Here is a 12,514-nt window from a genome sequence, read left to right on the forward strand (position 1 = left end):
GAGTGAAGCTGGCCAAGTCGAAGCACTGCCCACTGTACACATACCTTCTGAGGAGCATCATGTTCTGGTACCAGCCAGTCCAGGTCTGAGGCTGCTGGGAGCTGCATGCCTTCAAACTGCCGTAGGAGCCCCATGGCCACGGACTCTGCAGAGTTGGACTGGAGGAAGCTAGGGGATCTATGGTGAAATAAGAGCATCAGATAAATATATGGTACTGATGACACAAAAACATGACATATGACTGGGAAAACACAAGATTAGATCTTAAATAGCATTACTCTTGATTTACACCTCCAGACAAAAATTTACAAGATCGACATTACTCTGATCACAGGGACAACCGTGCTCACAGAGCAATAACGCTACTACAACACACTGGTCCTGCAATTAGCCTGAGCCACATCTGAAATCGTGATTATATTTGCTACATTTGCTCAGCTCAGTGGACTGTGATGTAATCCTGTGCATTCTTGACTAAAGACATGAAACGTCACTCACATGGACTCAGAGCTGAGGAAGGACCTGCTGCTTGACGTCACGCTTCTCTTGATGTCTGCATCTATTAGCAAGGAATAGATTTGCCTTTAGAACACATCAGCACATAATGCACACAATCCTGTACAATACCGTATCAAAATTTAGTTTTCCATCGTAACTATGACTAGAAGATAGACCTTGAGAGACAAAGATGTGATAGAACATAAATATGGATAAAAATTAAGATTTTATCTACTGATAATAATTACCAGTAGGCCTATCAAAATAATTACCATATAAAAGATACCTTAACAGGCAAGACCAACAAGATGGAAGAAAGAAATATTTGTGATGACATTCAGCTGAGCAGGAAAAGCCATAACAATGGGATCAAAAGAGTATATATAATAACTTTATTATATAGATTATATATTTATAAAGAGTATATATATAATAACTTCTAAAAGCTACATGAGCCTGGTACATATTCATCCAAAGTGTCACTTTACACTCTATAAATTAGTGAAACATTAAATCATTACTGTGGGTGTTATATTTGATGAAAGCAAAATGACATATTGCATACTGTTGGTATCGCAATTCATTTTAATCTTCATACTGAATGTCTTGGTGAGTTCATGGTTTTTTGTTGGCTGGGTACATTTCTCTAACTAGGATGAATGTTGATGAATGTGAGAATGAAGAGTTTTAGTCCAAAATGGGAAAAGAAGATCAAATAGATTTTTTTTTATTATTCACACAAAATAAAAACCCTTTCAGATGGTTCTCAATTGGTTCTCAATTTCCACCAACAGCGTGGCTAAGTTCGGTACAGTACGGAACATAATTATTACTGTCTCCATGGTCAGAATTTGCGAAGCGTGCCAAAACAACGGAGCCGTGCTGAGCAGAAACCTATTGTTTCCAGTCTTTTACTAGCAGCTAATGTTAGCTAGCCAAAGCGGTAGAACTGAATACATATTTGTAATACTTATGAAAGCTGTGGTCTCGTTAACTGTATGGAACGCTACTCAACATACATCCCACCTACCAACACTAAAAAACTACTGTGCTTTGCTTAACGGAGCCAAACCGAGCCGCGCCGTTGGTGGAAATGAGCTAAATGAGTGCACTAATAGGCTACTGAAAGCCGATAATAAACTTTTATATACTTTATTTTTGTACTTTATATTAATTTCCCATTTTAGAGATAATCTCTTCAAGTGATGCCTCGCTGAGCAGCACTCTCTTTTGGGTGACATGTAACATTTAGTGCTCTGGATTCAGAAGTATATGGGTGTGTGCAAGCAAGCCAGACAAGAGAGCAGCCAAAGCAGGACATTAACTGCCAAAGAGGGAGAGCGGAAGGAGCAAACATTTTCAGGAAGTAAATCTGTAGAGGTGAGTCTGGTGTCGCCTGAGCTGACTAATCTGTAGAGGTGACTAATCTGTAGAGGTGAGTCTGGTGTCGCCTGAGCTGACTAATCTGTAGAGGTGACTAATCTGTAGAGGTGAGTCTGGCATCATGCCTAAAATGACTAATCTGTAGAGGTGACTAATCTGTAGAGGTGAGTCTGGCATCATGCCTGAGCAGACTAATCTGTAGAGGTGACTAATCTGTAGAGGTGAGTCTGGTGTCGCCTGAGCTGACTAATCTGTAGAGGTGACTAATCTGTAGAGGCGAGTCTGGCATCATGCCTGAGCTGACTAATCTGTAGAGGTGACTAATCTGTAGAGGTGAGTCTGGTGTCGCCTGAGCTGACTAATCATCAAAGCAAGATGGAATTTCAGAGAGCCATCAGAAAGCACAAGCTGTACAAACAAAGACAGGACGCCAGAAAACCGACCGAAGTTAATTAGACGAATACAAACAAAAATGGCAGTTAATTCTACTCAGGAGTAAAACTGCAGAACTGAAGTGAACAATTCCTCCCACGCATACACAGTAACATAAGCAAGCATGCACACACACACACACACACACAGTCTAACATAAGCATGCGCACACACACACACACACACTTACAAAATGTTCCTACCAGAGACTCGGCAGTACATTTTCCAGATAACGTGTGCATGCCTGAGCGGTCCGGTGTTGTAAGCAGGATCTGCTTTGCGTTTAGCCTGTAGGGTTATCTCTAGTGCATCAAGCTGCACTGTTTAGCCTGTAGGGTTATCTCTAGTGCATCAAGCTGCACTGACAGCCACAGACTCGCTCTGCTTTGCATTTAGCCTGTATGATTGGCTCTACTGCAATAAACTGCACCGACAGCCACAGACTCGCTTTGCTTTGTGTTTAGCCTGTAGGGTTATCTCTAGTGCAACAAGCTGCGCTGACAGACAGCCACAGACTCTGGAGTGTTTTTGGCATCAGATCAGTCCCGTATGTGAAAAAGACCAACAGGCCTAAATCTGCATAGGAGCTGGTTGGGACCAGCACCAGATTTAGGGGCAGCCGTGGCCTACTGGTTAGCATTTTGGACCTGTAACCGGAGGGTTGCCGGTTCGAACCCCGACCAGTAGGCCACGGCTGAAGTGCCCTTGAGCAAGTCACCTAACCCCTCACTGCTCCCCGAGCGCCGCTGTTGATGCAGGCAGCTCACAGCGCCGGGATTAGTGTGTGCTTCACCACACTGTGTGCTGTGTGTGTTTCACTAATTCACGGATTGGGATAAATGCAGAGACCAAATTTCCCTCACGGGATCAAAAGAGTATATATACTTAGATTGGGCCCTAATCTGAGCCGGATGTGAGCCAGAGTTGGCGACTATCTGTCAGGTGTTGTTTGCCCACCCACCCTGCTCCCTGCAGGTACCTGAGAAGAGGGAAGCGAGCGACAGGGATAGGCCACTCTGAGAAACCACCATCAAGGCCTCGCACCCACAGCCATCTGCAGGACACACACATACACACACATTCGTTGCTTGAAAGTTAACTCAAAAACGTTATCCAAGATGGCGGTGCTAACTCATAGAAGCCCTTATTTCTGTATCAACAAGTAAGTTCAGGGTTTGTGGCCCGATATTTTACAAAAGTTAGCGAGAAATATGCACTATTAAATATAAAAAGTCAGGTTTTGTAACCAAAAAATACATCTGAAGCCATGTACGATCTATCTGTCAGCTACCTAGCACGTAGAAATCGATAGGCATCAATTACCTGCAAAGCACAGCCTTGTTTACAGCCCACTCAGCGGCAGGTTGGTGGAGCTGTCACTGTCTTTTGTAGCTAATATGACTGTAGGATTAGCCTATCAAAGAAAGCTTGAAATGGTAACGTAGCTTATGTACCCGCTGTCTGGAGCACAGTCTCCGTCTGTTATGTAGTCTTTGCTGTTCATGTTTAATACATGCAGCCAGCCTAGTAGTAGTAGTATTAAAAAGGATCTTTAAAAACACCAAAGACCGTAGTCAATTTTGGCAGATGAGTGAATCAATGAAGAGCCAAACCAACATTATAGACTTTAAAGTTCAACGTCTTTCCCTTTTATTATAATTTTCCCTTTGGCTCAGGCATCAGCGTAGTGCCTGGTGTCAGATTTTTTGCATAATAAATGTAAATGACTGAAGTTACCACTCACCGTCAATGGCATGTGCAGAGTAGGCTACCCTAACACCAAGGTAAAATGTGATATACCCCCTCTGATTCATCCTTTTTTTTGGCTATGTTGTAGATTTTTATTCACATAATTACTAGGTTGTTGCCTTTTCTGTCCCGCAGTCCAGGATAAGAAATGGAGCAGTTCACGTTTGAGTAGAAAAATATTAAACTAAACAGTAGGAAAACGAGACAAGCAGCATAGCCTACAAGTGCACATGGCGGCTGGCGGCAAGCATTATCATCATCAAGAGGTGTGCTAACTGTGTGCTGCTAACTCAGCTAGCATTATCATCATCAAGAGGTGTGCTGCTAACTCAGCTAGCATTATCATCATCATCAAGAGGTGTGCTGCTAACTCAGCTAGCATTATCATCATCATCAAGAGGTGTGCTAACTGTGTGTTGCTAACTCAGCTAGCATTATCATCATCAAGAGGTGTGCTAACTGTGTGCTGCTAACTCAGCTAGCATTATCATCATCATCAAGAGGTGTGTTGCTAACTCAGCTAGCATTATCATCATCAAGAGGTCTGCTGCTAACTCGCACCTCCGTAATGCTTTGCATTGAGGTGATACTTGACGAACTCCTATGGTAGGCAACGGAAATTCCTTACTGCAGAAATAGTAGATTGATGTTCCTGTCAACAGTTTAACAGATTAGTCTGGCCGTTCTTTTTTAAAAGGTAGGGTTAGGTAAAGTTGGCCTATAGGCTAAATGTTTCATTCAAAGAAGTGCTTTCTCATCTGCCTCCTTCAATCACTATAGCCAGACTGCCCTGTGTCAAATGTCAATGAAATGCGATTAATCAGCGTTCATTTTTTAATGCGTTAATATTTCTGTAATTAATCAAAATTAACACGTTATTTTGACAGCCCTAATATTATTATTATTATTATTATTATTATTAATATTCTGACCCAGCTCTAAATCCCCACTCTCCAGGTCACAGTCAACACTTGTTCTTGCAGGGTTCTTGCAAGTTTCAGTAAGTCAAATTTAAGACCTTTTTAAGACATTTTAAGATCATAAAGATTGAAATTTAAGACCTACACGAAGCATTACCAAAAAATATTCAAATCAAAGAAATTCTGAAAGAATTTAGCTTTGGCAACTAGCCATCTAGTATAGGCCTGAATAATAGCAAATTAAATGACACTTGTTAAACTCACCTCAACAAGTCTTTTGCAGCCATGGGCAATGCTACAAACAGTGCAGTGTGCAAGACTATCATTATGTTTTACTCTCATGAGACAAGGGTACACTTTTGTGTAGTCTAGGGCTGAACGATTTATTGCATTTGCGATAATATCGCGATATGATGAAACACGATTTTCAAACCGCAAAGGCTGCGATTTGTAATATGTGACGTCAACAAAACGCATTTATACTTGCGCTTGCCGACGCGCCACCGACTCTTCTCACCGACCATTGAAAAAGCAAAAAACGTAAACAAGAGGACCAGCTAACAGTGTCAAGAAAGGTCTGATCAGTAGAGCTACTTTGGTTAAAAACCTCTTCATTACCTTTTGCCCGAACCTGCCATGTCCCTGGTTCTAGTTCATAATTCCCCTGTGCTGCTACTCTGGCTGGTAACTTCGTTCGCTTGTCCAGTTGACGATTAAAACTCCACGACTGTTTAGGCTGCACAGCAGCCATTCACCTGTGCACTGGGGACTTTGTTTACTGGAGTACAGTGACAGTGGGGGCATTTGCGATATCAAAGGGGGTTGGCGGCACAAACATTTAATCTCACAGGTAATGAATTGATGCATAATGTTATCCGCAAGTAGTTGACACGGCTAACCACCAAAAACCCAGCTGTTCTAACATTAGCTTACTAAGGCTCTAGGCTACATACATGCTGCTAACTGCTGATAACTTTGCCTGTTTAAAGAGTTTTGTCTCCGCGATTGGCTTTGTTGTGATATGAACAAACTAGTTAATTTGCATGCATGCGTATTGCGCTGCGGTGTTGATGATGCTAACCTTTAGTTAACACCGAGCCGAACGGTCATTCGGCCGCATTTATTTGCGCTACAACAATCTACAGTAGTTTGTTCCGATTCACGTGCAAGTAGCCTACAGAGGAGAGGAGCGGGTCTGTGTGTGTGTGTGTGTGTGGGCGTGGGTGTGGGCGTGCGCGCGCGTTTATGGAGAGCACAGGACAATGAGAAGCCGTGTCAGTGCCACTGCATGTATTTGTTAACTATCGAAAGAAGGTTCTATCTACATGAAATAGAAACAAAATAGAAACGAATCAGAATCATTAAATGTTTACAAGGCTGGAAGTTCAACAAATATAGGTCTACTAATGTGATTAAAATAGTTAAATAAAAAATATTTCATTCATCAATCTTATTCAATGACCTAATGCCATCATAACATAGGCCTGGGCTCCAGGAAAGAACAGTTTATGTTTAACTTATCTAATTTTGTGTTGGTCATACTATAGAATAATATATTGCTTGTCTTTGTTGAATAAGACAGAAGATAAAGAGCTTAAAAATAATCGCATCGCACTCGCAATATTGGTGAGAAAAATCGCAATTAGATTTTTTTCCAAAATCGTTCACCCCTAGTGTAGTCTGATGTGAAATGGGTCTTAAATGTTCCTTTTTGGGGGCCACTGACTCTGCCATGACGCTCCTGTTCCTAGATACACTGAACTGATTAATTTAGTTCGGGAGAAAAAAGATAAAAGCCCACCTACACTGAAAATTGATTGGTTGATTTAGCAAAACAGGCCAGGATGCTCTCTGTCTTGGATGCACTTCAGGCACACACGCATCACCCCTCTCTCTCCCTCTCCGTCGTGTGTGCGCTAAACTCAGATGCACACGCGATTTGAATTCCCGGTCTGGCTTGCGCGTTCTTGTTCCTTCTAGATTCCGGGAGATTTGATCTAATTTGCGGGCGTCAGGAAGCCGCTATCGGGAGACTCCCAGAACTTCGGAGACGTGCGCGCACTCACACAGATACACACACACACTCCATCAGCTGTTAGTGTGGCTCTGCCCATGCTGTAGGCTCATGGGAGCACACCCCCAGTAGCACTCCTCGTATATACACACACTCACACACACACACTCTCTCACACACCCCCAGTAGCACTCCTCTTTGGTGTCAGACTGACCCCAGACTGGACTCATCTCTGACCAGCCAAAGGCCAACGTTGGTGCAACACCGATAACAAATACAAACAGTGCAAAGCACTGTGCAGATACGGTCCTGAAATAGAGTGTGTCTGTGTGCAGTGGGCTTAAGAATCATGCATATTGTTATGCTGTTAAAGCTGAATTCAAGCCTGTGCTAATGGTTTGAAGTACTGCACGGCAATATGAATAATGATTGATGAAGGCATGATGGACATGATTATCAGTCAGAAGAACGACAACAACAACAAGTGTTCCTTTACACACAACAACACACACACACACTCATACACACACACTCACATACTCACACACACACACTCACACACACCAACACACGCACACTCACACCAACAGACGCACACACTCACACACCAACACACGCACATACTCACACACACACTCTCTCACACACCAACACACGCACACTCACACACACCAACACACGCACACTCACACGCTTATACTCATACTCACTAGAGATGCGCGGATGGGCTATTATTTCAACCGTAACCGCATAGCAAAACTTATCATCCATCCGCCATCCATCCGCACCAACGTTTTTTGACCAATTTTCAAAACCGCACCCGCCATCCGCTGGTTGTTTTAATGTATATGGGTGATGCGGTGCTGCTGACGTGAGGCTAAGCTCTTGCCTGTTCTAGAAAGACTGATCCAATGCAGCAAATATATTAAAAGGCTAAAGTCCTACATTGGCTATGTTGTAGCCTATCCCCAGAATATCAGCAGCAAACTAGGTCTCTGTCTCGCAAAAGTCTCCAAATAAAACGCACATCGGCCTGTAGCCTACAATTTTATCATTGTAATAAAAAACGCAATTTGGCACATCATTTCAACATGCTGCTATTTAGCCTACTAATTAATGCCTATTGTAGGCCTACTTTATTTTTTGCAAAAAGAAAGAAATCCTTAATAAAATAAGTCATTCACATTATAGGCTACTTTACGCACTGTCATGTCAGGGTGACACTATGACAAGCCTGTTCTGAAGAAGACTCCCATTCATTTTGACTGCATGGGAAGAGAGCGTGTCTTTTTCGATATTAAAGAAACGCCGACTCTATTCATTCCGAAAGTCCACCGCACAGCAGTGCAACGTGCACGTTCACATTTTTAGTAACAACCGCCAAACTTGCTTGCTTGCCTTACACATCTAAGTTTTCCGACAATTTTTTTTACCTTCTTTTTCCCGCTGTGGATGTTACTGAGCTTGTAGAAGTTTTAGCTCTTAGGTTCTGAACATCTCGCACTGCCATTGCCCGATGTCAGTTCTTCATAACACTCCATAATCGGTCTCCCTTTTACATGCCTATTCCCTGAATGGTAGGCTACAATGACTGTGTTTTATATATAATATCGAAACAAAATAACCCAGTCAGTCTCGTCTACAAGATGTTTAGGCCTCCTCCAATACTGGCAGCTGGGCTCATAGGTTGCAGATTTGCTTAGTGGCCTACCAACGTGACATGAGAGATTAATCATCGGTCAACTTGGACTGTAGCCTATTCTACTTTCTTATTGCACACTGGAGAGGAAAACATGCTGGTAGGCTACGATAGGCTCCTTAATTTAAACTTTGTTACCTTTAGTGTGTGTGTGTGTGTGTGTGTGTGTGTGTGTGCGTGCGTGAGGGGTTGCTCAGTGAAACATCGGAATACACCAATTCCGCAACACCGTCTCTGATAGATAAACAAAGCAGCATGCATAGAAGCAACTAGGCCAAACTGCCTGATGAAAATTTGACGATTTCAAAGTGTTTTTTTCGGATGTAGGTAACACAATTTAACAATGTATAGGCTATATTTTTTTCATTTGATTGGTTCAACCGCCACCCGCCCGAATTTAATTAAAATATTATATTTCTTCACGTCATCCGCCCGATCCGCGGTTTAACCGCGGAGTCCGCGGCTGTAACCGCGAACCGCGCATCTCTAATACTCACACACACACACACACACACACACACACTCACACACACACCAACAGACGCACATACTCACACACCAACACACGCACATACTCACACACACACACACACACACACTCTCTCTCTACCTTTCAGCTCACACTCCTCCACCTCTCCAGCAGAGCCAGAGTCCGACAGGTGAACAGAATCCTGGGAGCTTCGGCAGGATCCTCCACTGTCTGTGGAATGGAATGCTGGAATGGAACAGCAGGGGAACCAAAAGATTACATATACATTCCACGGTAGTTATCATAACGTCAGCTATTATCAACCATCCTGTATTTCCAACCATATTCATTTCTATACAAACCAAGACGGCGGATTCCTAAAGAAACGCATGCACCCACACCATTACATTTTATCGTGACTCGAAGAGCTGTAAATAGTGTTGTAAGGCTGTGTGTACAAATCCGCTTGGAGCTTCAGTGGAATTTTGATTTGCGACAAGAATTCTTGGGCTAACCGTTGATGTGCCGTGAGAAAGGTTGGGAATAGGCACCCACCAGCCAAGCACTAAACTCCGAGCGTGGTAAACAAAATCGGATATTTCAGGCAGTAAAAGCCCCGGTAAGAACCAAATCTACACACCTATAGCTACTGAAAAATGTAAGGTTCATTTATCAAAAGTTATTTTGATGCATTAAAAAACATTGTTGTTTTAGAATTTTCAAACGAAATGGTTGGTAATTGGCACGTTTGCAATACATTTGTTACACAAACACTGTTTACTATTGCGGGGACACAACATTCCATACATTCAATGCACTCATCACCTGATCTGTTACTGAGGTGAGGAAGACTGTTACTGCAGTGAGACAGAATGTCACTGTGGTTCCACACGCTGCTGGTGCAAGAGGTGGCTCTTGTGGAATGTAAGAGGTTGTTGCCATGGTGCAAGAGGTGGCTCTTGTGGAATGTAAGAGGTTGTTGCCGTGGTGTGAGAGGTGGCTATTGTGGAATGTAAGAGGTTGTTGCCATGGTGCAAGAGGTGGCTCTTGTGGAATGTAAGAGGTTGTTGCCATGGTGCAAGAGGTGGCTCTTGTGGAATGTAAGCGGTTGTTGCCATGGTGCGAGAGGTGGCTCTTGTGGAATGTAAGAGTCTGTTGCCATGGTGCAAGAGGTGGCTCTTGTGGAATGTAAGAGGTTGTTGCCATGGTGCAAGAGGTGGCTCTTGTGGAATGTAAGAGGTTGTTGCCATGGTGCAAGAGGTGGCTCTTGTGGAATGTAAGAGGTTGTTACCGTGGTGTGAGAGGCTGTTGGGCGGCAGCCGGCTGCGACGGATCTGCTGCCTGCGCAGACGAATCTTCTGCTTGAGCTGCTGGATCTCATTGTCGCTGTCGCCCTCCTCCTCGGCCTCCTGCTGCCGGCGCACGTTACACTTCATCAGCTCGATGGCAGCGATCAGCGACTCCGAGATACTGAAGTGAGCGTTCTCCTGCACAAAGAGATACTGAAGTGAGCGTTCTCCTGCACAAAGTGCGGAAGTGAGGGGTCAGGAAATTGATATATTACAATATACAATATTTCAGTTTTACTTGTATACAGCCATAGCATGTACATACATGCAGCATACAATATGGCAACATATATCCATAAATTCCCAAGACAAACACTTGACTTTCACTGAAGTGTTTAAATGGTGGGCATGTTAGCTTCACTGAGGTGTTTAAATGGTGGGTGTTAGTTTCAGTGAGGTGTTTAAATGGTGGGTGTGTTAGCTTAACTCAGTGGTTCTCAAACTTTTTCTTTCATACCCCACTTTGATCAAGGAGGCATTCTCGAGTCCCACCTGTCCCTCATCGCTCTAAGAAAGTGGTAGGTCAAGCTTAAAATTGTCAAATTTATTGAAATAATGACAAGTTCTAAATATATCCTCTTCAACAGAGTTAAAATCAGCTGGTGCTGCAGATATAATAATAAAATATAGCCGCAAGCGGCAATGGCGGGCCCGAGCACCTGCGGGCCGCAACCCGTGACATGTCGGAATCCAACAAAGCACCGACGTGGTGCGTTTGTGAAATGTACATATTTGATGCGTGTGCTATTTGTTTTTGTATTTTATTTTCTGCCACATGTATTTGCTTGGCCAGGTGGGGGCGCAATGTACGGCAGGCCCATTGGGTGTCATCATAATCATAATATCTATTAACCTAAGAAGTTTCAGACCATTTATTCAAAGCATAGAGCATTTCTGGCACATTTCCTGCTTAGCCAGATGGTGGCGCTATGCTAGGCCTTTGAATTACGCATGTGAATATCATCACAATAATGATATCCAATATTTTATAAAGTTTCAGATCAATCACTTAAGGCATTTTCCATTTCTGGCACATTTCCTGCTTGGCCAGGTGGTGGCGCTATGCCAGGCAGGCCCATTGGGTGTCTGGATATCATCATAATCATGATATCTATTAACCTGAGAAGTTTCAGACCATTCATTCAATGCACTGTGATTATATGACACATTTCCAGTTTATATGGTGAGATATTAAAATCATGACATATTACAACATATCAAAAATCCCTTCGCAATTTAACATCAGCAACATCTTGGCATAATGTTAGCCAAATTTCACATGAATCCGGCAAACCGTCTAGGAGGAGTATGTTAAAATTGATCATGTAACATCAATGTAATTGCCATTCTTTCTGTTGCCAGGTGGTGGCGCTATGCCAAATATACATTATGGGCATGTGAATATCATCACTACCATGGTATTCAAAGACCTGTGAAATTTAAAACATTTCAAGCCATGCATGGTGAATTAAGACACATTTATTGTTAACGTGGAAGGGTATTAAAATTCATAGTTTCGCCATTTCGTCAAATTACAACATATCAAAAAAAGCTTCACAATTTAGAATCAGAAGCATATTGGCATCATGTATACCAACTTTCACATGAATCGGATCAATCGTCTAGGAGGAGTACGTTAAAATTGATCATGTCCACAATGCACAAAATCCCAATTACCTCACTTCCTGTGGGCGTGGCTAATGGCATGTTAAAACAAAAGTTGATTGTTTTTGGGAGTTACACACACCCACCAAATTTGGTGTGTGTATCTAAAACTATATTCCAACCACAAGTCACAGTGACATAAGGGGGCGCTATGGAGTTCCTGGGCCAAGCCCAGTGCCAAGGCTTTTCCCCTGTGTATTCATGGTACCTCTTGACGTGTGTGCCAAATTTCATGCGTTTTCACCGATGGGAAGAACGTCTTCTGGCATCACAATTCATCACATTTTAGTCCGCACAAAATCCCAAATACCTCACTTCCTGTTGGGCGTGGCTAAT

General features: G+C 42.9%; 1 protein-coding gene across 4 annotated transcripts in view; it reads right to left on the reverse strand.

Annotated features, from left to right (window-relative positions):
* Positions 1-12,514, reverse strand: part of rubcn (rubicon autophagy regulator) — a 97,045-nt gene that overhangs the window by 37,233 nt on the left and 47,298 nt on the right. For 2 of the 4 annotated variants that reach the window (XM_076279214.1, XM_076279215.1), the window contains exons 10-14: positions 10,456-10,651; positions 9,306-9,410; positions 3,293-3,367; positions 499-559; positions 45-177 (exon numbers count right to left, since the gene is read on the reverse strand). In XM_076279214.1, the coding sequence (XP_076135329.1) occupies positions 45-177; positions 499-559; positions 3,293-3,367; positions 9,306-9,410; positions 10,456-10,651 (570 nt within the window). The remainder of the gene's footprint in view (positions 1-44; positions 178-498; positions 560-3,292; positions 3,368-9,305; positions 9,411-10,455; positions 10,652-12,514) is intronic. The other 2 variants (XM_076279216.1, XM_076279217.1) reach the window with 1 other exon arrangement.

Source organism: Alosa pseudoharengus, unplaced genomic scaffold (assembly GCF_046254945.1).
Source record: "Alosa pseudoharengus isolate Yale_2024_CS ecotype anadromous, Long Island Sound unplaced genomic scaffold, YU_APseudo_1.1 YU_APseudo_1.1_scf_11, whole genome shotgun sequence".
Taxonomy (NCBI): Eukaryota; Metazoa; Chordata; class Actinopteri; order Clupeiformes; family Clupeidae; genus Alosa; species Alosa pseudoharengus.